Source organism: Thalassophryne amazonica, chromosome 7, assembly GCF_902500255.1.
Source record: "Thalassophryne amazonica chromosome 7, fThaAma1.1, whole genome shotgun sequence".
Lineage (NCBI taxonomy): Eukaryota > Metazoa > Chordata > Actinopteri > Batrachoidiformes > Batrachoididae > Thalassophryne > Thalassophryne amazonica.
In genome coordinates, this window is record NC_047109.1 from 38,737,150 (window position 1) to 38,764,185 (window position 27,036).

The 27,036-nt window shown below is 41.9% G+C and overlaps 1 protein-coding gene across 5 annotated transcripts in view; it reads right to left on the bottom strand.

Moving 5' to 3' along the window:
- The window catches only part of ctps1b (CTP synthase 1b), a 67,721-nt gene that overhangs the window by 6,378 nt on the left and 34,307 nt on the right, over positions 1-27,036 (bottom strand). For all 5 annotated transcript variants that reach the window (XM_034174040.1, XM_034174037.1, XM_034174036.1 and 2 more), the window contains exons 12-17: positions 23,932-23,994; positions 23,797-23,840; positions 23,613-23,709; positions 23,469-23,524; positions 13,169-13,265; positions 1,350-1,494 (exon numbers count right to left, since the gene is read on the bottom strand). In XM_034174040.1, coding sequence (XP_034029931.1) covers positions 1,350-1,494; positions 13,169-13,265; positions 23,469-23,524; positions 23,613-23,709; positions 23,797-23,840; positions 23,932-23,994 — 502 coding nt within the window. The remainder of the gene's footprint in view (positions 1-1,349; positions 1,495-13,168; positions 13,266-23,468; positions 23,525-23,612; positions 23,710-23,796; positions 23,841-23,931; positions 23,995-27,036) is intronic.

The following is a 27,036-nucleotide window of genomic DNA, read 5'->3' on the forward strand; positions in this document are numbered from 1 at the left end:
GCTTTAAAACGTCTATAATAATTGTAAAAAATAACGCTGACTACTTCGCGGACTTTGCTTATTGCGGGCTACTTTTAGTACGTAACTCCTGCGATAAACGAGGGACCACTGTAACACTTTTTTGATTATACTACAAAACAATTAATACGACGGCCGCCTTTGACGCTCTATTGGCACGCGTTGTGATTGGTGAAGTTCTTTTTCTTTGCCGTCTTCCTGGCTTCCATGTCGTAAAATGAGGGTGTGTCTGAAGCGGAGTCTGAATATTTATGGGCGTGTTCATTATAATTATGATTGTTTTCACAAGCCGCATTTATCAAGGTCACGTCGGGCGTACGCCTGAAATGGGCAGGTGTGCACTGCTTGATACATGTCACGGCAACTTTGGTGTACTCAAATTTACACCGTAAATTTACGCCACAAGTGCGCAATGTTGATACATGAGGCCCAATGTCCATTAACTATTGGATTTTATGTACGCTGCTGTGGAGTAAAACCCAGCCATCTCACTGTTTTTTTGTGTTGTCTTGTCGGTCGCAAAATGAGTAACATTTTCGTGACGTTACACAGTATTTATTTTAATTTACTATTTGTAACCCTACCCTTAATGATAATGTTCAATGGAATTTTGTGTACACTTCTGTGAGATTGTGGAGGAAAACTCAGCCGACTCACTTTTTGTTCGTGGTCCGTTGCGGCTTTCATGACGAAATAAGTAATGTTTTAGTAGCACAGTTTTTTTTTTTTTTTTTACTATTTCTAACCTTACCCATGGTGTAATGGGAGGAAAAACTGAAAAACAGAGGAAAGATGAGTAAGGATGGCTTCTTTACACAACCAAGTGTACTGTGACCGGCTAAACTTGAGTCAGGATGGCTTCTTTACACAACCAAGTGTATTGTGACCGGCTAAACTTGACCTTCAGCTGCGCGTGGCACCAAATAATAGACACATTTATCAAATAGCACATTTATCCATGTGGTGGCATGTGGCCTGTGACTGCATTTTAGAAAATACAGCTGTATTTGAAGTAATACTGGGGACGAAAAAGGGTGTGGTCATTTTCAGCTGTTCATCCCGGATAGAGATCAAGTTCATTTCGGTCATTTTAGTCTAGAATAGTTGAGTTATTCTCTCCTAAATGAAGTGAATACATGTCTCAGCCAGCTCCTAGACTAAGTGGTGTGACGCGGTGCATACGATGTCAGAACTAATCAATGAGTTCTGTAAGCAACAACTTTATTAAAGAAAAAGCAGTTATCTTTTTGATGTTGCAACATAATCAAGAAGCTTCATGACAATTTCCAATAAATGACTGCTGAAGAAGGAAACCCTGTGACAGGACTTACCGGGGAGAGAGGCGACAGCCTTTGGAAATGAAGCCCTGGAGTTTTCCTACCGCTGCGAGCAGGAGCCCAAAGTATGGAGGAGAAGGTTTGATGGGTCTGGAGGTGAACTCTGGATGGTACTGTACCCCAACAAAGTAACAGTGATCTAGAGCAGCATATAGACAGATTAGTACACACATCAATTCAATTTATTTATATAGTGTCAAATCACAACAAAGCTGGCCCAAGGCCCTTCACATGGGTAAGGTCTGACCCTACCAAACCCCCGAGCAAGCACACAGGTGACAGTGGAAAGGAAAAACTCCCTCTAGCATTTTTGAGAAAGAAACCTCAAGCAGACCACACTCAGAAGGGTGACCCGCAGCTCAGACCTTCTGAACAGTTACAAACAGGGTGACTAAAAGTCCCACTTTATGCCCCAAATTGTGATTGTTTCCGGTGTTGTTATTGACAGTCAGGCTTCAGTTTTTAAATGTGGTCATCTTATCTGTGACATTTTTCACTAATTCATGTAAAAAGTCAGCTTTTTGTCAAAAATTAGTGCCGTGTAAACTTAAACATAGTCTGATCTAATCCAGGGACAGTGATTCAACAACAAATGTGGCATTGGTATACTTTCACTTTTAGGTTCATATTTTAGAAAAAGAAAGAAAAAGAAAGAAAGAAAGAAAGAAAAAAAAAGAAGGTAAATTGTACTGTTCTACGAGGTCTATTAGAAAAGTATCCGAAAATGTTACGGGCTTGGTAGAGAATAAGGAGTGATTATCCGAGAAATTGTGGATGTGCCTGGCCATGCCAGAACATGTCCCGTGAGGCTTCATCACGGCGTTGCTTGCGCCATGCGGCACCGCCGCGACCCGTGGAATTCCTCCGCACGTCTGTCTCAATGTGCCGAAAAGTGCTGATGTCCATGTCTTTTCACAATTGCTGTGCTAGTCAGACGACGTCCCGGATAAAACATAGCGTCCAGTTTGGAAATGAACGGCACATTCCACTGTTACAGGAGTTTTTGTCATGGAAAGAGGAGCGGAGGCTTCGCGCGTCGCGGCAGTGCCGCATGGCGCAAAGCAACGCTGTGATGAAGCCTCACGGGACATGTTCTGGCATGGCCAGGCACATCCACAATTTCTCGGATAATCACTCGATGGAAAAACCACCGACAGCTGTCTGAACACCATCTCAAAGCCGTCCTGTGAGACCAAAACGGAGGTGGTTTTGTCTCGCTCCAGTAGCGAATCCATCGTGATGCTCGAAGCCTCCGCTCGGCTTTCCATGACAAAATCTCTTGTTAAAAGTGAAATCTGCCGGAAAATGGTTGATGTCCAGCTCTTGTGATAACCAGAGAAATGGCACACAATGGTCACGGATCCAGACAGCCATCCGTTTAGAAATGAAATGGTCGTTCAGCCTGTCGATGGCGGCTTCGGGGCGTGGCGCGCACCACAGCTGCTGAGGGCTGTCCTTAAAGCGACAGTAACACTCCTCATTCTCTACCAAGCCCGTAATATTTTCACCGAAAGCCAGATAAATTTTTCTAATGGTTTTCATCTGCCAGTCTCTAACAGTTTCTGAAAACATTCTGATGGAAAAAAAGCCCAAATCATTCCACCATTTCCTGGCAATGAAAATCCGACGAGGGGGCTAGACCACTCCTCACTCAAAGCCTGCTCACAGGTGAATGACGCAACCGACAGGCGTGGAAAAACTCACGCATGCGCACAAGGGTTCAAGCTTGTCTGACGCAATCACACTTGATTCAAATCCATATGGTTTTTAATAAGGTCGGATACTTTTCTAATAGACCTCGTATTTATGCTTCCGAAATTTCTAATTAGAATAATGGCAAAACGTTTGGCACCATCGCCAGCTACGTATTCTATACACTACTTAAGACTGGTTTTTGGTTCCCATTCTATTCTATATGTCTATATTTCATTTAGAATTTATCCATGTGGTGGGCATCATCTTTCTTCATACAGTCACTAGCTTGTTAGCTGGGTGTATCCAGGGTTCAGGCGGTAGACAAAACAATTAAGTTTTAAGCCGTTTTTCCCAAATTTGATCATTTGTCCAGCATCCACTAGCTGTCCATAACTTCTTAATTGGCACTTGTGAAAGCAAGTAACTTCCCAGCAGGTGGCAGTATATCTATGGAATCCTACATGCAAAACAAAGGTGCTGTAACGATCGATCTGGTGGATCAACGTTCACGTGATGCAAAGAGTTTGTCCTATTAGATGTTACTTTAATATGGCGAGTTAGCATTTACTGCTTTTGAGTTATTGTTGACACAAAATGGCTACACAATTTGGCTTTCCATGTCCCAACATGTTGTGAGTGCAATTACTTTTTTGAAGATATTAAACTTTACCCCCCCACCCCGATTAAAAACATCAGAAAAACACCTACAAACATTCTATTAAATAATTAAAAATAAATAATAAAATTAACGATGGTACAAACATGAAACTTTGCACTCCCTCCATTCACCTTTGAAAAAACAAGTTTTGATTTCATAGATGCATCTGTTCAGAGCTTTGCAAGAGTCTAATATTCTACCTTTTAAACAAACACTGAAAAGCAGGTTTTACTGGCTCCATTTGCAGACTAATTAGCACACTCTGTGTACTCAATGAGACATTTCACTCTCTGTACTCAATGAGACATTTGAGAAGATCATGTTCCTTGCAATCATAATAACGTGGGGCTTGAATAGCAAAAATGTAGTGACAAGGGAATGAGGGAGGGTTTGGGCCATCCAGCAACCTTGTGTAGCATGTTCCCTGTTACCCAACTGTCTCTGAAGCGAGACACCTCATCTGCATTGAAGCAACCTGCAACGGACTGGTGTCCTGTACAGGGAGAGTCATAGCATCGTCCACATCACGTTATGGTATCTGTGTATAAGCCCTGGCCAGGTAGGCTTCAAGCACTGCATCAGACTTACGCTTCGTTTCCACTGAGTGGTTTGGGTTAGTACGGCACGGTACAGAATGATATTTTCAGTGCTACCAACTGTCTCACATGGGTGTGTGCAGGATGTCCATTAGTCCCGCTGTTATGTGGGTCTGGACATGCCCCCGGACCCTCCTAGTTACAGAGTAAGCATTTCAAATTGTAAAGAACAAAGTAGGCCTGGGCGATTTGGCCTAAAAATAAAATCTCAGATTTTTCAGAAAAAAATTTGACTTTTGATTTTCCCCCCTACTTTTTTTAAACAAATTTTTTCATTTTAACAAATGACAGAGATAAATCAAAACAAGTTTGCTTTTATTTTATCAAAAACGGGCCAAGGGGACTGATATTCCCGAAATGGGGGTAAAATGTAACAAAATGGAGCAGAGTGAACCAGACTGGCTGTACCCCCACCACCCCGCCCCACAGGGCCCCAGAATTAAATTTTTATCTAATGATACTTTTTCAGCATCTCCTGGAAGAACAAATCTCAAAATTAGTGGATATTTAAATGATCCTATATTCAACTTTTTATTTGACCTGTCAGTGATGATGTTGAAATAACAGAATAAGACATGGAAGTAGGACCTGGAATTATTTTCCTTTTAATTGTAAACCAACTTATGCATTAACTCAGAACAATTAAACTACATGAAATTTATGAAGACTGAAAAGATTGTTACAGCATTTAAAAAACCACAGCTAAAGCTTGTAGAATATTTGGAAAATCATGGTAAAATATTAATAACATACATTATACTAAAAAGTCATATTCTTGTGTAAATTCAAGCAGCCGAAATCCATTCAAATCCATGTCTTTTTTACAATGAAAGAAAGTCCAGATTAGCGAAAAAAGTCACATTATCTTGCCTAAAATCCTGTTTGAACAGCAGAATGTTTATTTTCCAGGGAGAGAAAAGTTCTTACCGTGTTTCCTGAGAGCACAGTTCACTTTTCGCGTTTCTTTTATCTTTCAGGTGTGTTGATGAAGCCAACGACAATTCCACAGATTCTTGTCCTTATAAGACTTGTTCAAACAGTCTTTCTCACCATCTTCTCTCTGTGCGACCTTGCTCCGTGACACAGACATGCTGCACAAATCTTCTTTTAAAAACTGGAAAGCTCTAAAGGTTTGAGATGTCCACATGCTAAGTTTAGCTTAAGCGTCACACAGGAGCCACACAGCGTCGCCGCAGCAACCAACCAGTCCTGCTTTACGACAACTGTCGTAACAGCTACGCCTTGAGTGGCATTTTTCCTCCGCGAAACTCAGTGGACCCGAGGAATCTGATTTGTATCTGTAACACACAGATCAGTGTCTGCGAACTTATAAAACTTACACAATGTCGTAAAAAAAGAGAATGCTCTGCGATAAGCATTTTAAAAACTCAGTGATGTCCACGATTAAAGAGTACATCACTAACCCCCCCCCCCCCCCCCCCCCCCATGGTGAAATCCGCGGAGTTTTGACAGCTCTGCTTTATCATTTTTCTTTCATTCGGACATACTGCATAAAAACAGTGACCCAATAGTCACCCCAAAACATAAAATTTCAATCAGAAAAAGTTAGTTTTACTGTGAAACAAAGAAATATTTTTAACGAACCATTTTCATAACTTAGAATGTAAATATAAATTGTCCATCCATCCATCCATCCATTTTCCTCCGCTATATCCGGAGTCGGGTCACGGGGGCAGCAGCTCAAGCAAAGCCGCCCAGACCGCCCGATCCACACACACCTCCCCCAGCTCCTCCGGGGGAAACCCCAAGGCATTCCCAAGCCAGCCGAGAGATGTAGTCCCTCCAGCATGTCCTGGGTCTTCCCCGGGGCCTCCTCCCAGTGGGACGTGCCTGGAACACCTCTCCAGCGAGGCGTCCAGGGAGCATCCGGAAAAGATGCCCAAGCCACCTCAACTGACTCCTTTCGGCGTGGAGGAGCAGCAGCTCGACTCCGAGCTCCTCCCGAATGACCGAGCTCCTCACCCTAGCTCTAAGGGAGTGCCCAGCCACCCTGCGGAGGAAACTCATCTCAGCCGCTTGTACTCGCGATCTCGTTCTTTCGGTTATGAGCCAAATCTCATGACCATAGGTGAGGATCGGAACGTAGATCGATGGGTAAATCGAGAGCTTTACCCCCCTACTCACCATGATGGTCTGATACAGCGACCGCATCACTGCAGATGCTGCACCGATCTGTCTATCGATCTCACGCTCCATCCGTCCCTCACTCGTGAACAAGACCCCGAGATACTTAAACTCCTCCACTTGAGGCAAGGACACTCCACTGACCTGAAGAGGGCAAAGCACCTTTTTCCGGTCGAGAACCATGGCCTCGGATTTGGAGGTGCTGATTTTCATCCCGGATGCTTCACACTCGGCTGCAAACTGCCCCAGTGCACGCTGAAGGTCCTGATTTGACGAATCCAACAGAACCACATCGTCCGCAAACAGCAGAGACGAGATTCTGTGGTTCCCAAACCAGACCCCCTCTACACCCTGGCTGCGCCTAGAAATTCTGTCCATAAAAATAATGAACAGAACCGGTGACAAAGGGCAGCCCTGGCGGAGGCCAACGTGCACTGGAAACAGGTTTGACTTACTATCGGCAATGCGAACCAAGCTCCTCCTGTGGTCGTACAGGGACCGGATAGCCCTTAACAAAGGACCCCAGACCCCATACTCCCGGAGCACTCCCCACAGGGTGCCCCGAGGGACATGGTCGAACGCCTTCTCCAGATCCACAAAACACATGTGGACTGGTTGGGCAAACTCCCATGAACCCTCGAGCACCCGATGGAGCGTGTAGAGCTGGTCCAGTGTGCTGCGACCAGGACGAAAACCACACTGCTCCTCCTGAATCCGAGGTTCGACCATCGGTCAAATTCTCCTTTCCAGTACTCTGGAATAGACCTTACCGGGGAGGCTGAGGAGTGTGATCCCCCTATAGTTGGAACACACCCTCCAGTCCCCCTTCTTAAACAGAGGGACCACCACCCCGGTCTGCCAATCCAGAGGCACTATCCCCGATCGCCACGCAATGTTGCAGAGGCGTGTCAGCCAAGACAGCCCCACAACATCCAGAGACTTAAGGTACTCAGGACGGATTTCATCCACCCCAGGAGCCTTGCCACCGAGGAACTTTCTAACCACCTCGGTGACTTCGGCCTGGGTAATGGATGAGTCCGCCTCTGAGTCCCCAGTCTCTGCTTCCTCTTCGGAAGACGTGACGATGGGATTGAGGAGATCCTCGAAGTACTCCTTCCACCGCCCGACAACATCCCCAGTCAGGGTCAACAGCTCCCCACCCGCACCGTAAACAGTGCTGGTGGAGAGCTGCTTCCGCCTCCTGAGACGTCGGACGGTTTGCCAGAATCTCTTCGAGGCCGACCGATAGTCCTCCTCCATAGCCTCCCCGAACTCCTCCCAGACCCGAGTTTTTGCCTCTGAGACCGCACGGGCTGTGGCACGCTTGGCCTGCCGGTACCTGTCAGCTGCCTCTGGGGTCCCACCTACCAACAAAGATAAGTAGGACTCCTTCTTCAGCTTGACGGCATCCCTTACTTCCGGTGTCCACCACCGGGTTCAGGGATTGCCGCCGCGACAGGCACCAGAGACCTTGCGACCACAGCTACGAGCAGCCGCATCGAGGAGGAGGAGAACATGGTCCACTCAGACTCCAGTAAATATAAATTGTAAACCTCAAAAATATATGTAAAAATTTAGCATAAACAAAGTTATATACAATAATTCATATTAAAATACAGGAAACACTTCAGGTGTTTTATGTGGCTATTTACATGCAATGAGATGCCACAAAAATGATATCTGTGCCACTCAGAAAAACAATTCCTGTTCAATGCACATCAGAAGCTCCAAAACGTTGTACAGATATTCCTCCTCAATATCCATGTGTATTTTTCCCTAATTCCTTGCTTTTGTAGTATGTTTACTGGTGTTGGTCCAGACTGTCCTGGCTGTCAGTGGCCAAAAAAAAAAAAAAAAAAATGAAACAGGTGTTTTGGACTTGGGGTGGGAGTCTCTACCTGAACTCCTGTGTTCTCCGCCCCTGGAGAACCTATACTACGTGTCTCCACCCTAATGTGCTCCAGGACTCTGCGCTGGAGCAGAAACGCACAAGTCCTTAGACATGAAAGAGAAGCGCGCGGTCCGATCCACTGAGCTAATCTGTGCGCACAGATAGGTGAATCCACCTGCTCTTGTTCGTCCAGACCAGAACAATAAAGTCCACTTCATCAGCAGATTGATCACGCTCTGGTTCAGCCTGATGATGTGCTCTGCAGTTCATCGACTTCATGCAGTTCAAAAAACAAAAAAGACAGAGACCTGACGCGCTATTCCAAGATGCCTGATTATTCTGATGCACTAACTAAAAAAAAAAACAAAAAAAAAAAAACTGCACCACACACTAAAACACACTCCAAGCACAGCAAATAACACACAACTTTCAAAAGTGATGCTTTCTACTTTTCGCTCCACACAAAACCACAATTTCCCTGCACTCAACAACCAAATTAAGTGGATTGGGGATCATTCTTTATTTGGTAATATATTTTACAACAGTGATAAAGAAAAATTAGTGCATTTTTTTATCCGTTTGCTGTCGCAGAGAGAGACACACACGAAGGAAAAGTCCCGTTCGCAAAATGCACATGCACACACACACATGTGGAGTTGGTGAATGTGATTGGTGAGCTTCTGTTTTTTCCCCACCAATGGTTACACCCCTCTCTCCTGCTACACTGTGAGTCATGTTTCTTCTCAGCCTTCTCGCTCCTCTAGCTGAAAGGAGGAAATGAGTCGTTTTGCTGCAGCTGTCGGCAAAACACGTAGCAAATATGAGAATATCATCCCCCAAAAAACTTGCGGAAATTAATAATCATAATTCAAGTTATACTTGGCCTATTACAAAATCTAAAAAGTGGTCTGGAGGTTGAAGTCTCCACTTTCAACACGCATTCAAACAGACCCTCAGAGTGGAGATTTTGTGCTACGTCCGCTTAATCAGGTCATGTGACTTGACGCGAGGGCTCATTATTCGACTCCAGAGGCTTAAAAGGGGATATGATTTGCAATCACTGCAAACATGTCTCTGATCTTCAAAAAAGGAAAGAGACCAGTGATTTCAATTTACAATTTAAACCTATAAAGTACATGAACAAATTTCTACTGCCTCTAACTTTTGAAAATAGTGAAAAGCTATAATAATAATTCTACATTTAAACATATAAAACCTTGAGAAATAATTGTCTTTTAGGTAGTCGTGTCTTGTAAATACATTTCTGACCTGTGCTTCTCCATATCTGACACACTTTTCTAAGATGCCTAAATCGTCGGGTTCAATAACTGTTAAAATGCATTTGCGCACTCACTTAACAGAAGACTACTTACCGTGAGTTTCATTCATCTCTTATCCCGCTGCTGTGTGTGAACAATTACATTCTTGTGGTTTAATCATCCAATTTAGATCCCTCACTAGTGGCGGCTGCTGGTATGTCAAAGAGGGGAAGCTCATTGTCGGCTTACATTAGAAAATTTGTCAATTTATTTATATGTAAATTCAAATATGTAAAATGGTCGTAACAGTCCCTAGGTGCACAAGCATTTCACAATTTATATCTCTATTACATACAGTATTTTATGATGGCACAAGTGGTTAATGCCCTTGGTTTCAGTGCGGAAGGTTCCCGGTTCAAACCCCACCCCTGCTACATTTCTCCATGTAATGTAGCGTTGCGTCAGGAAGGGCATCCGGCATAAAACGTGCCAGAATCAACATGCAGGTCCACCTTAGATCTGCTGTGGCGACCCCGAGTGAAAACAAGGGAGCAGCCGAAGAGACGTACTTTTACAAGAAAATTTTTTAATGTTTTTAAACAAAAACATCATCAAAAATTTCACGAAGCACATAGAACCTTCATTATTAAACATACATAACAGACCCTGGCTGTTTCCTCATATTGTTCCATGCAAATGTTAAGTCGCCATATGTAACTGTATCAAAGCTTCAAAACACTGAACCATTGCTTCATATTGATTCAGTGGTGCAAAACACTTTGTTTTCTCAGTCACTAATTTTCATGAATAAAATGCATCCCCAACCATTAATTATTACCACATATGCCCTGATAAACTTTAATTATAAACACATTGATGTTGTGTTGCAACATCAATATACGCAAAAATGTGCAAACTAATTCTCACATTATTATAGCTGTCAATCAAAACAGGATTCAGCCTTTCAACTGATCATCCAATCATTATGCAGAACTCCAGCGTCCAGCACACCCGCACACAGCTCCATTCACCCCCAGAGATGCTCACCGTCAGGGGTAGGGACAAAATCATGGCTTTATCCAATGACAACCACATTTCGTAGCAATGAAAAAAACCTTTCCAGGCAATTGCATTGAACTGAACGGATTCTCGGCTTCTACAGGAAAATGCACTGACCACAGACCGTATGAGAAAAAAAGATTTAGGAGAAGTTAACAAAATAGAGTCAATTAATTTGATAAGTAGCTGATTCTGAATTAACTCGTCTTCAAGATGAACATGTTCTAACGCATTTGTAGTCAGTGAAATGATAAACTGTACATATTTGACCATTTATTTATTTATTTATTTTACATTTTAGGGGAAGCCGAGCTTCCCTTGCAGTCTTAGGGAAACTGCCTCTGAAAGGACAGACCCAAGTGATGGGATGTCAGTTCCCTACGCATTGCCTTGAGGCACAGCTTCTCCACAAGCATCATGCCATTTTATGGAAGTACTCCTTTTGCTTGGGAGGAAGTAATCCTTAAAGACTCGATTCATAGAACACAAAAACCCCACAGTAAATGCCACATACTGTAAGCTTGTGTATAAGCAGCACTTCTGCTCAGAATGATGCACGTGTGACTATTTTTGGTTTGGTGGATGGTAAAGTTTTTGTTCTTTTTCTAAAAAGGTGAGTATTTGCCTTGAAACTGCATATTTAACGGCAGCCAGTGTATTTTGGCAGGGAGCAGGGGAGTGCTTCATCAAGGGTTCCTCCTCTTCTCAGTTTGCCCAAGTAACCGCTCATTTGAAACAAACTCATTCCAGCATACGGCAACTCAAGATCCTCCAAACAGATCTCGAATCAAAGACATCTAGTCACCTTTGGGCCACTGGTTAGGGTCCAAATCTCAAAACCATACAGTGACTATGGTTGTGCTGCAAAAATATCTGTCACCAAAGACCTCTGACCAGTGACCTCGTCACTCCATCTATATTATAATAGCTAAGTGGCCTCTCTGTGTGCGTGTGTATGACTTTGATCTCACACAAACCAGGGAGAGCTGACTTTTGCTGTTTGGTACGCTTATTTATTTTGGGTCAAGGACGAACAATGCGAAAACGTTGATAGGACGGAAGTTGATAGGACTTATATTTTTGCAGAAATTAGCCATTTTAGCTAACCAATAAAAAATGGATGCTGTGCTGCAATGCACCATGGGAGTTCTGGGTTTTGACATTTTAAATGTTGTTATTGTGGTTTATGTTAGCGTTACTGATTTATTGTGTTTTTGTAGCTCAATGTTGCTCTTACCATGAGTGACTTAAGTTTCATGTTGGTACCATGAGTAAAATGTGTAGTGGTTTTAATGTCTTCAGCCACTGTCTGTTTGTCAAATTGAAAGCACATGCTTACAGCAGCATGCATGCAACTTCGATGAGAGCACAGCTGACATTTGCTGTTTGGTGTGCTTATGTATTTTGGTACAAGGATGAGCTGCGCCAAAACGGAACACTGACAGGACTAACAGTTTTGGAGAAGCTACGGATATTAGCCAACATTGCTAATTACATTTTGGACTCACACACCTTTCCAGCAGGGGGCAGTAAAGTAAAGTAAGTGCATATAATTGCAAATATCTTAAAAAATACATGGATGACACAAGAAAGTGCAAACACTTTTGATTGTGGTCAATTTAAAAATCAAATGACCAAATTAATAATAATAAGTAATAATAAAATTAAAATAACGATAATAATAGTGCGTATATGATAACAACAACCTAAACAATGTATAAATACATTAAGACAGTAAATTAACATAAAAAAATACACAATTAACAGGAAATAAAACGGTTGAGTTCCTCTTCTAAAAGTTTTTGAGGTCTAAGGTTCTAAAAAACATTCTGGTCTCGCACTCCATTCCCACTCATTGCTTAATTTATTACCACCATTGAAAAATGTCAGCTACCTATTTTAGAAACACTACCCAATCTAGAGCCCGTGGATGCCCACAGGCAACACGCTAGTGAGCTCTATAATTCTACACTCTGGGGAAAAATACAGCATTTTTGTTTTCACTCCAACTTTTTCACGAATTTAAAAGATTTATTCTTTGAACAAAGGGGGGGGAGCACCACTCCATAAACACGGGCCCTTACACGTTGGTTTTTGAGTGAGCACTTGTGTATCAAAAGATTACTTAGAGAGTCTCAAATTACAAGTATCACTTGCACTGCAATGGAACATCAGCTATGACATTCTGGAGATGTGGTGCGCTTCTCTGTGCATGATTGATCACACAGGTGCCTCAGTGTTAAGGACCCCAGTGGAAAGAGCAGGCCAAGGAGACGCCTACAATGCACATGGCTGCAGCAGACAGGTGGCTATTTTTGACATGTTGGGAATGGACTGTTTGCCATTTAGGACCCAAGGGATGTGATCTGTAGCATTACGGATGTGCCAGTGCATGACACCAGTGCAGGCTTCCAGACTTGATTTGACTGCTAACAAACAGATATACTGGAAACAGATGTAATCACAACCAATGGGTTAAAGGTACCAACAACCACTTCAAATCAACTTACCGTCTAACTCAATTATCTCCATCCTCTGTCCTTCCTCATCCTGGCCCACAAAGTGGAAACCTTGTACTTCAAAGTGGTGCTTCAGCTCAGGGTTAACCTTAAATAAGCAGAGGTTCAATGATTTCACAATATCAATCAATCAATCAATCAATTTTTGAGGGAGGGAGAGAACCAGGAAAAAAACATGCTGTGGAGGGGAGCAGAGATCGATCACTAATGATTAAATGCAGAGTGGTCCATACAGAGCAAAAGAGAAAGAAACAGTGCATCGTGGGAACCCCCCAGCAGTCTACGTCTATAGCAGCATAACTAAGGGATGGTTCAGGGTCACCTGATCCAGCCCTAACTATAAGCTTTAGCAAAAAGGAAAGTTTTAAGCCTAATCTTAAAAGTAGAGAGGGTGTCTGTCTCCCTGATCTGAATTGGGAACTGGTTCCACAGGAGAGGAGCCTGAAAGCTGAAGGCTCTGCCTCCCATTCTACTCTTACAAACCCTAGGAACTACAAGTAAGCCTGCAGTCTGAGAGCGAAGCGCTCTATTGGGGTGATATGGTACTACGAGGTCCCTAAGATAAGATGGGACCTGATTATTCAAACCTTATAAGTAAGAAGAAGAATTTAAATTCTATTCTAGAATTAACAGGAAGCCAATGAGAGGCCAATATGGGTGAGATATGCTCTCTCCTTCTAGTCCCCGTTAGTACTCTAGCTGCAGCATTTTGAATTAACTGAAGGCTTTGTAGGGAACTTTTAGGACAACCTGATAATAATGAATTACAATAGTCCAGCCTAGAGGAAATAAATGCATGAATTAGTTTTTCAGCAACACTCTGAGACAAGACCTTTCTGATTTTAGAGATATTGCGTAAATGCAAAAAAGCAGTCCTACATATTTGTTTAATATGCGCTTTGAATGACATATCCTGATCAAAAATGACTCCAAGATTTCTCACAGTATTACTAGAGGTCAGGGTAATGCCATCCAGAGTAAGGATCTGGTTAGACACCATGTTTCTAAGATTTGTGGGGCCAAGTACAATAACTTCAGTTTTATCTGAGTTTAAAAGCAGGAAATTAGAGGTCATCCATGTCTTTATGTCTGTAAGACAATCCTGCAGTTTAGCTAATTGGTGTGTGTCCTCTGGCTTCATGGATAGATAAAGCTGGGTATCATCTGCGTAACAATGAAAATTAAGCAATACCGTCTAATAATACTGCCTAAAGGAAGCATGTATAAAGTGAATAAAATTGGTCCTAGCACAGAACCTTGTGGAACTCCATAATTAACTTTAGTCTGTGAAGAAGATTCCCATTACATGAACAAATTGTAATCTATAGACAAATATGATTCAAACCACCGCAGCGCAGTGCCTTTAATACCTATGGCATGCTCTAATCTCTGTAATAAAATTTTATGGTCAACAGTATCAAAAGCAGCACTGAGGTCTAACAGAACAAGCACAGAGATGAGTCCACTGTCCAAGGCCATAAGAAGATCATTTGTAACCTTCACTAATGCTGTTTCTGTACTATGATGAATTCTAAAACCTGACTGAAACTCTTCAAATAGACCATTCCTCTGCAGATGATCAGTTAGCTGTTTTACAACTACCCTTTCAAGAATTTTGAGAGAAAAGGAAGGTTGAGATTGGCCTATAATTAGCTAAGATAGCTGGGTCAAGTGATGGCTTTTTAAGTAATGGTTTAATTACTGCCACCTTAAAAGCCTGTGGTACATAGCCAACTAACAAAGATAGATTGATCATATTTAAGATCGAAGCATTAAATAATGGTAGGGCTTCCTTGAGCAGCCTGGTAGGAATGGGGTCTAATAAACATGTGATGGTTTGGATGAAGTAACTAATGAAAATAACTCAGACAGAACAATCGGAGAGAAAGAGTCTAACCAAATACCGGCATCACTGAAAGCAGCCAAAGATAACGATACGTCTTTGGGATGGTTATGAGTAATTTTTTCTCTAATAGTAAAATTTGTTAGCAAAGAAAGTCATGAAGTCATTACTAGTTAAAGTTAATGGAATACTCAGCTCAATAGAGCTCTGACTCTTTGTCAGCCTGGCTACAGTGCTGAAAGAAACCTGGGGTTGTTCTTATTTTCTTCAATTAGTGATGAGTAGAAAGATGTCCTAGCTTTACGGAGGGCTTTTTATAGAGCAACAGACTCTTTTTCCAGGCTAAGTGAAGATCTTCTAAATTAGTGAGACGCCATTTCCTCTCCAACTTACGGGTTATCTGCTTTAAGCTACGAGTTTGTGAGTTATACCACGGAGTCAGGCACTTCTGATTTAAAGCTCTCTTTTTCAGAGGAGCTACAGCATCCAAACTTGTCTTCAATGAGGATGTAAACTATTGACGAGATACTCTATCTCACTTACAGAGTTTAGGTAGCTACTCTGCACTGTGTTGGTATATGGCATTAGAGAACATAAAGAAGGAATCATATCCTTAAACCTAGTTACAGCGCTTTCTGAAAGACTTCTAGTGTAATGAAACCTATTCCCCACTGCTGGGTAGTCCATCAGAGTAAATGTAAATGTTATTAAGAAATGATCAGACAGAAGGGAGTTTTCAGGGAATACTGTTAAGTCTTCTATTTCCATACCATAAGTCAGAACAAGATCTAAGATATGATTAAAGTGGTGGCTGGACTCATTTACTTTTTGAGCAAAGCCAATAGAGTCTAATAATAGATTAAATGCAGTGTTGAGGCTGTCATTCTCAGCATCTGTGTGGATGTTAAAATTGCCCACTATAATTATCTTATCTGAGCTAAGCACTAAGTCAGACAAAAGGTCTGAAAATTCACAGAGAACTCACAGTAACGACCAGGTGGACGATAGACAATAACAAATAAAACTGTTTTTGGGACTTCCAATTTGGATGGACAAGACTAAGAGTCAAGCTTTCAAATGAATTAAAGCTCTGTCTGGGTTTTGATTAATTAATAAGCTGGAATGGAAGATTGCTGCTAATCCTCCGCCCCGGCCCGTGCTACGAGCATTCTGACAGTTAGTGTGACTCGGGGGTGTTGACTCATTTAAACTAACATATTCATCCTGCTGTAACCAGGTTTCTGTAAGGCAGAATAAATCAATATGTTGATCAATTATTATATCATTTAACACAGGGACTTAGAAGAGAGAGACCTAATGTTTAATAGACCACATTTAACTGTTTTAGTCTGTGGTGCAGTTGAAGGTGCTATATTATTTTTTCTTTTTGAATTTTTATGCTTAAATAGATTTTTGCTGGTTATTGGTGGTCTGGGAGCAGACACCGTCTCTACGGGGATGGGGTAATGAGGGGATGGCAGGGGAGAGAAGCTGCAGAGAGATGTGTAGACTACAACTCTTGCTTCTGGTCCAACCCCTGGATAGTCACGGTTTGGAGGATTTAAGAAAATTGCCAGATTTCTAGAAATGAGAGCTGCTCCATCCAAAGTGGGATGGATGCCGTCTCTCCTAACAAGACCAGGTTTTCCCCAGAAGCTTTGCCAATTATCTATGAAGCCCACCTCATTTTTTGGACACCACTCAGACAGCCAGCAATTCAAGGAGAACATGCGGCTAAACATGTCACTCCCGGTCCGATTGGGGAGGGGCCCAGAGAAAACTACAGAGTCCGACATTGTTTTTGCAAAGTTACACACCGATTTAATGTTAATATGCATGTTGTTGAAGTATAAACTGCAGCAAACAGAAACAAATGCAGGGTTTACCCCTGGACAAAGAAGGATGATACCAACAGGTTAAGCTGGCAAGGACCGCTATTAGACAATATTCCATTGCACGAATGACTACTGTACTATGGACCTAGTAACAGAGCTCCACTGATGCAGACCAACCATGGGGACCGGGGCTAAAATGATGATGTGCCAGAGAAATATTTCATCTCTGGTCCAGGATAGTTATATTTTTGGGTGAACGTGGGTCTGACAAGGGTCACTGTCAGATACCACATGGAAGAATGTGTTATTTTTGTGTCATACCAAATCACAGTACAAAAAGAAAAAAAAAAAAAAAAAGGTTTGATTTACTGACGTTCCATTGTTACACAAGAGTCTTTCGCAGATAAAATATTTCTTTGTTTGATGTAAATCGTATATTTGCATAAAAGTTTGCGCCGGGTTAATTGTTTCTGCTATCAGCAATAATGTCTGATTGAACAACAGACACATTCGGCAGTCGGACACTGTGGAGACCTTTAAATCACGTTTAAAGACTCATTTATTTTCCCTGTTTTATCATTAGTGTTATGATGTGTTTTTAATCTTGTATTCTTTTACTGCTGTCTTTCTTTTATGGTTGTTTTTATTGTGTTTTAAATTTTTAATTGTTTATGTTGTGAAGCGCCTTGAGACGATTTTGTCGTGAACTGGCGCTATATAAATTAATACATTTGAATTTTTTGAATTTGAACGAGTGAGATCAGGAGGGTCACTAAGAGGTGAGTTGCACGTGTACCAGCTGGTGAATTGTGACTGGCTGGTTTGAGGGCGTGTGGTGTGGAGTGATTGGTGGAGTGTATGACTGAGGCGCGGTTTCGGAGTTTGTGGGGACTGAAGAGAGGCGGACATGCTTCAACAGAGAGAGAACTCTTTCCTTCTCTCGCTTGGGAGACTGAGCGGACAGAGAGGCATTTCGACTTCGCACAGAGAACGCTTACCCCGGACATGAACTCGGCAGTGGTCTCCGCACTGTTGGTGGGCGGACAAAGGAGACGCTGAGTCACCGCGGCTGACAGCGGGTAGGAACGCCGGACAGCAAGATGGGAGAGCTGATGCTCTCGAGCGTGGTAGACGGACACATTTGGAGTGGGTGGAAGCAGATAGGGCATATTCCAAGACATCACCCAGGTAGCCCGATTCCACTCACTGGCCGTGGCTGTGTTTTACCATCTACACATTGTTTGTGTGTTCTGTGTCAAGGTTTGCTGTAACGCCGAGGTTCGTCGTGACTTGTCCATGTACCGCATGGCTTCTGGAGATGTTTCAGCGCACTCAAAGCGGACAATTGGTGGTCGCAACAAGGCAGGCTGGTGACTGGCCTGCGTGGCAATTTATTTCCCCATTTTATCTTTTCCTGGCGCCAGGAAGGCGTGAGTACTGCGCCGGACTGTGTGAATGTGTGTGCGCGCGGGGCCTGGGTGTGTTGCGTTTCAGAGGAGTCGGAAAGTTTTTAAGAATTGGGAAGTGTGGGTTTGTTGTTACTGTTGTCATTTGTTTTTGTTCTAGCAAATGAAGGGTTTTTGTTAGAGTTTTTTTTTTGTTATTAAATTTAATAAAGGAGTGTCTATGTTTGCAACAAACATTTCCTTCTCTGAATTAAAGTTCATGCACCAGGACGGCATTCCATACCGCATGTTGGGAAGAGCCTCATACCCTTAATTGGAGATTGGACCCAAAGCACCCTCCCATTCTGAAGTATTGGTATTACAGAATGGTGGTAAGGGTGCTACATATGCATATGTAATACTTAGGGGTGTAACTGATCACAAAACCCACAGTTCAGATCACATCATGGTTTTTAGTCACTTATTAGATAGGGATGCACCAATGCCACTTTTTTCCAGACTAAGTACAAGTACGAGTACATACATTTGGGTACTTGCCGATATCGAGTACAGATACGAATACTTAAATGATACAATTACAGTTTTATGGTGACTTTGAAAACAGTTGTTCCTTATGGCCCAGTCACACAACGATTCCTGAACGAAGGGAAAAAGTTAAAAAAAGTCACAATTCGTTGAGAAAAGGTGGATGAAAGAGCTTTATCACCGAACAACCTGCAAAGCAAGAACGCAAAAGGGACGAAGGAGGAAATTAAAAAAACTGAAGCTAACAATCTCAACGCTTTAAGTGAAACGCGCCTGGAGCCACAGCTGGAACAGTGTGTGTCTGCATCTCTGAGTTCCAGGACTCGGCACGGGGATGGAGCTCATAGAGCCTGAATCCTGGAGAAACTGCAAACAAAAGCTATGGAGATCTGTGTGCACGTCGGACGAGGAACACCTGCTCTGGTTCCTCGTCCAGAACAAAAGAGGGATCATCTCCATCATTTTCAGAATCCACACTGTCTGTTGACACGCTGCGCGCTCCGTCTTGCTCCAATTAAAAAAAAAAAAGAAAAAAAAGTGCGCTGTGGTCACTGCTGTATCACCGGATTACATTATTAAGCTATATATATTGATTTATAACAGAAAACTGTCAAAAGGGGAATAAATATAAATATAAATGTAAAGATGATTGAATATATCAAAGCAGTAAATTAATCACTGCGTGTGAACGCACGCATTGACTCACATGTGCGGTTATTTCCACCAGCTGCAGCTGATCCACAACATGAATTCTGCCTTCCAGAACAGCTCTTTATATAATTTTTTAAATTATCTACCTGTTGCCACATGTACATAAGGGCTGGATTATCATTCCTACACTCATATTGTTATATTCAATAACAAATAATAAGCGCACGCAGCAGCTGCTGCTAATGCTGCATTCAAGTACCGTCAGAAATTACACAATTTTTTGTTGTTTCAAATTCAGCAGTTGCTTTTGACAAAATACTTACCCACACAAAAGATTAATTCTGGATTATATAAGGTGCCTGAGCCCATTGAAGCTGACCCCCCACCCAGATAAAAAAAAAAAATCCAAGCAAGCAGGCTGAGTTTGCCCTGTAATTTCCAACGGTACATGAAGCAGCAGCAGCCTCAGTGCTCACAAACCAGCGTCTGCACTGTGTGAAAACATTCAGCTGCTCCAAGGAAGTCAAGTCATTTGTTTAGTTACAAAAACTAAACAAACGATTAAAAAACGTCAAGAACGACAGCAAAACGAAACAGACGAATTGAGGTTTTCATTGCCCTTTGTTCAAATTTTTCAACAGTTTAAAAATCCTGACGAAGTGCCAGCTGCAGGAATGAAGCTGCGCGAAGGTTAAGCGATGCCAAGGAAAGTCAACGAAAGTCCAGATTTCCTGTTTCGTCAGGGCTTTGTTGCCCTTCGTTAAGTGCCGTGTCACTGGGCCATTACGTTTTGACTGTAACTGCTACCAGTGTTATTAGCTTTGTTTTTATTTACAAACATTTCACTTAAATCATGTAACTTCACTTTTTGACTACAACAAATTGTCCTTTAACATTAAATGTGTTTCATAACAAACATGACACTGCCAGACATCTTACTGAAATGCAACCCGTGGACTTCAGCACTACAAAATATACACCACACCAGGAACCAGTCTTGTATAAAGTACCTCAAAGTGATACCTGAGTGAAAATACAAGTATCTTACCATAAAATTACTTTGGTAAAAGTTAAAGTCTCCTTTTAAAATATTACTTGAGTAAAAGTCTTAAAGTATCTGACATTTACTGTACTTAAGTGTCAAAAGTAAATTTCTCATATAAAATGCACTTTAAGTGAAAGTATTGAGTAAAAGTAAAATTCAAAACGAGTGGAGAGTGAACAGCAACAAGAAGAAAGGCAGTGTGGTGTCTGGATAAACCAGGAGGGGGCCTCAGCCCCGATAAAAGGCTGGATCCGCCTCTGGCGGAGCAGATGGTGCTGGTGATGGGATGAGTGAGCAACACTTAGATGGAAATAGCTGTAAATATCGTTGCTGTTCTTTTTCTGAAGACCCACACATACTTTTCTGTTAAACACAACAGTCAGGCTCTTGTGAAACAGAACAGTCATTTATAGCTACACAGTTGTGCCAAATTTAAGGAAAGTTTAAAAAAAAATAAAAAAATAATGCAAGCATCACCACCAACCACTGCAAAGCAACCAAACGCAGCATTCTTGAATTTAAAACGTGGTGCCGCTTTTACGCATCGCTTCTCTGCGCAAATTTCAAATAAATGAAACAGCGACGCTGAAGTTTTTCCCTTAAGTGTGCGTTAACTCCAGCCGGGAGCTGATCCGTGTATGTGTGTATGCGTCGGCATGTGCGCGTCTGGAATCCAAAGTGCACATGGCCCCCTTTTCACTCTCCAGTCTCCTCTTCCTCAGTGGGGGCGCATCATCTTTACTAATTATTATTGTTATTGTTTTTTAAACTTGTTCTATGTCAAACACAGCACTTGCTGCAGGGCTGAAAGGTGGACCCCTCTGCTGAGGCTGAAGAGGACGTCTCTTACCGGTACAGAGCACCGGTGCTTTCACCTCTGCAAACAGGCATCACCCAATCAAATTTCTTCTACTTTTATATTGTAGTAACGAGCAATGAAGATGGTTCAGGGAAATGTATCTGAGTCAAAGTATACACTTTATTGAGGAAATGTAGTAACGTAAGAGTGAACACGGCAGAAATGTAAATAACGAAGTAAAGTACAGATACATAAAAATTCTACTTAAGTACAGTAACAAAGTATTTCTACTCTGTTACATTACAACACTGCCAGGAACAGAACTGAAATTGTCCATCAATAACTTTACCTATGTCTGTGAGGACTAAAAGCCTTTTTTGAAAATGTGAGGGGCAGATTCTTTTTGATCAAAAGAAGCTTCTCTGCATTATTTGTGTTTTCATCTACAATGTGTGACACTGAACTAAACAGCCTTTCACTCTCCACAGTATGTTTTTTAAACTTTTAATTAAACACACACCAGTAACATACACAAACACATACAGTAAATGGTTTTTTTTCCCCCCCACCCAAAGGTGAACATGTAATATTGGAGGAGCACGGCAGCACGCACGCACGCGGAGGCAAAACAGAGTAATTTTTAACATTTTTTTCTTTGTGGATCATGGGATAATTTCATTACGTGCAGACAGAATCGCCTAATGCCTGAGGTAACTGAGATGTTAAAGAGGCACACTGACGCTGTGAACTTCTCCTGTCATCCTGAACAGCCACACCAAGGGTCTGATGGACAACCTCCGCTGCTGAAACCATGATATGATGGAGTAGCCCATGAGCCCAGACCACAAAATAGTGATTTGGCTGCACCCCCAAGGGGCTCAAGATATCTTAGGCCCTTCGGGGGTGCAGCCAAAATTAAAAATAAGGTGGGTTGTGGAACTTGGTTTATGGACTAGAGGAACTGTGGCACGAAGTACCAAAGCCACAGAGGAACCTTTTTCAGCCACAACAGGAATTAAAACTATTTTCAGATGTTATTTTCCAAAATCAGGATGTGATGATGAATCCCACTGAATTTACTCCACATGAGGACTGCAGCTTTCAGCCAATCAATGGAAAGCATTGATGAACGTATTTCGACTTATGAGTAAGTATCATGAAAGCCTGTAAAAAAAAAAAAAAAAAAAAATAATAAAAAAATAAAAAAAATCAATAAATTAGCCGCATCACTGTTTAAGCCGCAGTGTTTAAAACATATGAAAACAGTATCGCTTATAGTCCGGAAATTGAGAGGTTGACATTACACTGCTGTAAAGGTGTATCGGGTGTCGTAGTATCGGAGACGTTTTATGATTACAAGTACAAGTGAATGAATACGGTATTGGGATTGGTGCATCGCTAGTATTAGATCTTATTTTTTTTTGGATCAGTTAAGAAGAAAAAAAAAAAGACAAACATTATTTTGCTTCTTATTCTAAACAGAACTTCAGGAACAATGACAACAAGGAACTTTTACCCATGGTCCTGAATAAAAACAAGGTGTACAATGTTTTAAAATAAAATATAACACCCTCTCGCTCAAAACTGAAGTGTCCGGTACAACTCAGAGAGACACATCTCATTGACTGCTACAACCTGGCCACCCAGCGCCCTCCTCAGCAGGCCTGTAAGTCGGCAAAAGCTTCTTCTTTTTGTTTTTCTTAGAGCTGCACAGACACTCAGCCGGCTCAGACAGCATGGAGAAACTGATGTGATAAGTGGAGAAAACTGGGAAATTCCCTGCGCACATTCTATTCTCTGATCCTGATTGATCAGAGTGACTCAGTCTATGCTTGGATGAGACCTGGGACTCGATATATGTCGAGCCCGCTGATCTGAATGATCAGTGGCTGAGCCTCAAACGGAGCATAAGGTAGCACTGTCACTGAGAACTTTAAAACGTTCTCCGTGACACTAAAATTTATATTTCACACTATTATGTAAACTTTACAATTAATTCACATACTTGACGATCGAGGGCCCAAAACATAAAGCTATGAAAAATAAAACAAGCAACTTGAAATGCCTGAAAACAAGAAGCTGATTAAAACCATGAATGACATAATATTGGTCAAAATGGTAAGTCTTTATCCATAATTGACTGAAACAGTGGCTTTCTAGAAGCTTTCAAGGTTGTGGGTCATGTACCTCAAATCTGTGTCTGTGCCTCTCGTCAACATATTCCACATCTCCATATAGTTTTCCTGCAGTGATGACAGGTTCACCATTAGGAACCTCAGTGGGTTAAGGCCAAAGCCAACAGGTTCAGGAGCTGTTCCATGCAGTACTTACTCAGTACACTAGTGCTGGAATTGAAAATGGTCCGTCTTTTCCCCAACCTCATCGTTCCACCCATCTGACCTGGGTTATGCTCTGGCATTTCAATCACCTGTCAGGACCAAGGAGGAAGTTGAACCCACTCTGTTGGTACTAATGGGTCATAAAACAATAAAGGGTAAAAGAAAACTTGACCTACCACAGGGTGCGTGGACTCTGGATTGAATTCTGTTGAATTGGCATCTGAAGAAGAAGCAAAACTGATGCGGTCATAAAAAGCTCTAAAGTCCATCATCGAGAGCATCTTTCAAAGTTGAAGTGACTGACTACTCACCTTGCCAACCGAGAATGTTGCGGCCAAACTCACACACTGCCAGCTGCATGCCCAAACATACTCCTGCACAAAACCAGACCAGCGGGATTCTTGCATAATGACAGCTATTGGTGTCGTAATTCAAGCCTGACACAGAGCCCCAACATGCAGACCACTTTCATAACCACACAGCTGTATTTATGAACTGCAGGATTCCCCTTTAGATATTCATAGGTTTTCAACAACTCCAAAGCTATTTACACTGATCAACAGAAAACTGAATGGATGCCTTCAAAGTATTAAGGTAAACTTAAGGTAAACTAATTTCCTTTAACTCAGCAACTTTGGTCTGGTCTTATTTAAGAATATTAACATTTTGTATTTCGGGCTTCGGAATTGGATTCTTGCTTACTAGAGGATAAATCTTTGCCCGAGTCTCAGTTGTTTTCCTAGGCTAACAATGTTTCCCTTCATTTCTGTGTACTTTGCCGAATTTCTTTTTGCTCTCCATCAGTACAAGCCTTCCAGGGACAGCTGCAGAAAACTATCATTGCATGCGGCTGCCATACAGAATCCAAAGTGGGTGAGTTTAGCACCATTAGGATTCAGTCTTTTCCCCCTCGGACCTCAAGTGCACATACCCCCTCCCGACCCACACGCCAACTGACCTTTTTCAAATTCTGTATTTAAACAATAAATTTTCAGGCACAAATATTTAAGCACATTTTGAGCCAATGTCACCTAGAGAAAACTTAAAAAAAGAAAAACCCCACTTAGTGAAACAAATCATTTGACCTTAAACCACAGACGTCAAACCTCTACAGATATGTTTTAGGCTGTTTATGCACTTTTACAATTTTATTAATATTATGTTGACTGATTTAAATACTGTATTTGTATTTAATACTGCTTATCTAATTCTCATACATTCTATTAAAAGAAAGGCATGATGCTATTTAAATGTTATATGCCGCAGTTTGATAGAACTTTTGGAATATTCAACAACTTTGAATTTGGACATAAAATATTCAGTAATTGAACAACATTACAACCTTTACTGTTATAAACATCCACTACCTACTCACTGGATACAGGCTGCATGGTGTACTGAAGTAGAATCGAGCTGTTACTCAGTTTCACTAAGTTTGTGTATTTACCAGTTTTTATCGCAGTGCTTCAGATCTCCCTGTTTTTTAGCCGTGTGTTAATCTCAAAGATTCACCAAGCGAAGATGTCCCAGAGTCGTCTCATTTATCATACTTGGTCTCACATGTGATAAAATCCATTTCTCTCTCTCTCTCACACACACGCACGCACCTTTCCAACCCACAAAAAGTCTCTTTTCTGGAAAACTTTAGCTAAAGCTAAGCACTGCTCCAACATCTATGTGCTACAATGATGCCAAAGGCTTTGGTGTGCAGACCAACTGTGTTACGTTAAAATGATTGTGCTATGAAGCGCCTCCAGGAAAAGGAGTTAGCAGAAGCTTTGCACGTGTACATGGACACATGGCTGCAAGCAACTGAAAATTTTTTGACTCAACATTTTCTGGGAGTGAATGGCATGTGCAGCAAAGCCACACAGCATGACTGCCGCAGGCGTGAGGTCCCCTCAGGGGGGTCCAGGGGCATGACCCCTAGGAAAAAATGGTGCAATTCCGTGCATTCTGAGAGAACTTTGGTCAGTTTTTCTTGGTTTAAAACACAGTGGTATTTGACTCTTACACTGGAACAAAATATGGCTCAAGTCTTGATTACATTGAAGCTTATTATGTCCAGATTTTGCTGCTGTTGTAATTCCGTTGCCATAGAATTGTCCATTAACTGACTTGAATTCCGCTTTCATTGTTTTTATTCTACATTTATCAAATTCTAAGTGTGTCTTATAAAACAAATCAATAATTGCACCCTTTCTGCCTTTAATACACTTAAAGACATGATAACTATTGCCAATGAATGTCTTTTGCCACTTGAAAGTCATTTAAAACTGATGCAATAGTTAAAAAATATAATTAAAAAAAGACCATTACCAGTTCAATACTGCATAATGACGCCAAATTCCACCACCAGACCAATTGAATTCAAAAGTGTTGTGAAATGTCATCACCAGAATGCAGCACTTTCAAATGCCACCAGTTGTAATATAAATAACTAACCAAGTTACCCGTTCTATGCACTGGTAGTCGAGAAGAATTTTAGTCATGTCGTACATTTCGTGTCACTTTAGTTAAGGTGTAGTAAGTTGCCTTGCATTGTGTGTATGTTGTCATCATTAATTTTCATAGAGCAATTTGTGACATTCACGAGACTCAAGTAAATGATGACATCATGTCATATCACTGCAATGCTGAACACTGCAGGTACATTTTAAGTGAAAACACACGCGCCGCATGTGAGTTAAGGCGCGCTGCCCATTATGGATTGCAATTAAAGTGCATCCTAGCCAGCTGCTAGTACGTAGTAAGTAAAGCGTGATGCTTGTTACCTGACCTGAGTACCACGTGAACTGTGAAAATCAAGGCTCCAGTGAGTGGATCATGATACAAGCCTGACCATGTGTGAGAGTGTGCATGTGTTCGCACACATATGCTTTCAACCTGAGGGCCCCAGTGACCTCCCCCTTGGTGCCCCCAGCCACCATACCAAGTTTGGTGTCGATTGCTTAAGCCTCGGTCCCACCGAATAATAAGCCATGCCTAGGTGTGTCAGCGATTATTTTAAGAATGATCCACGTTTTAAGATGTTACGTATCCACTACTAAGGCGCCTCTATGTGCCTCTCTGTACCTCGCATGTGCCAGGCATCAGCCTCTAGTGAGCCACAAATGACTGTCATTTGAGCCCCATCCAGCCTCGAGTGGCTCGTCAAGCCACATATGACATGTAGCACCATGATAACGTGACGTTGGTGCACGTTTAGGCATGGGTTTGGTCCAAACCTCCAGCCCTTCCACACCTGGTCCCTTTAAAGTACGGGTTTTCAATTCATAGCATCCATTCAAGATGTCACATTTTTTAAAACGCAGTCCAATAAAAAAAGACGCTGCACTGAGTGAGTGCGCGCTCCCATGCCAGGGAATACAAATTCTACTCTGGCAAGACACTGACCGGTGTACGCCAGGCTGCTG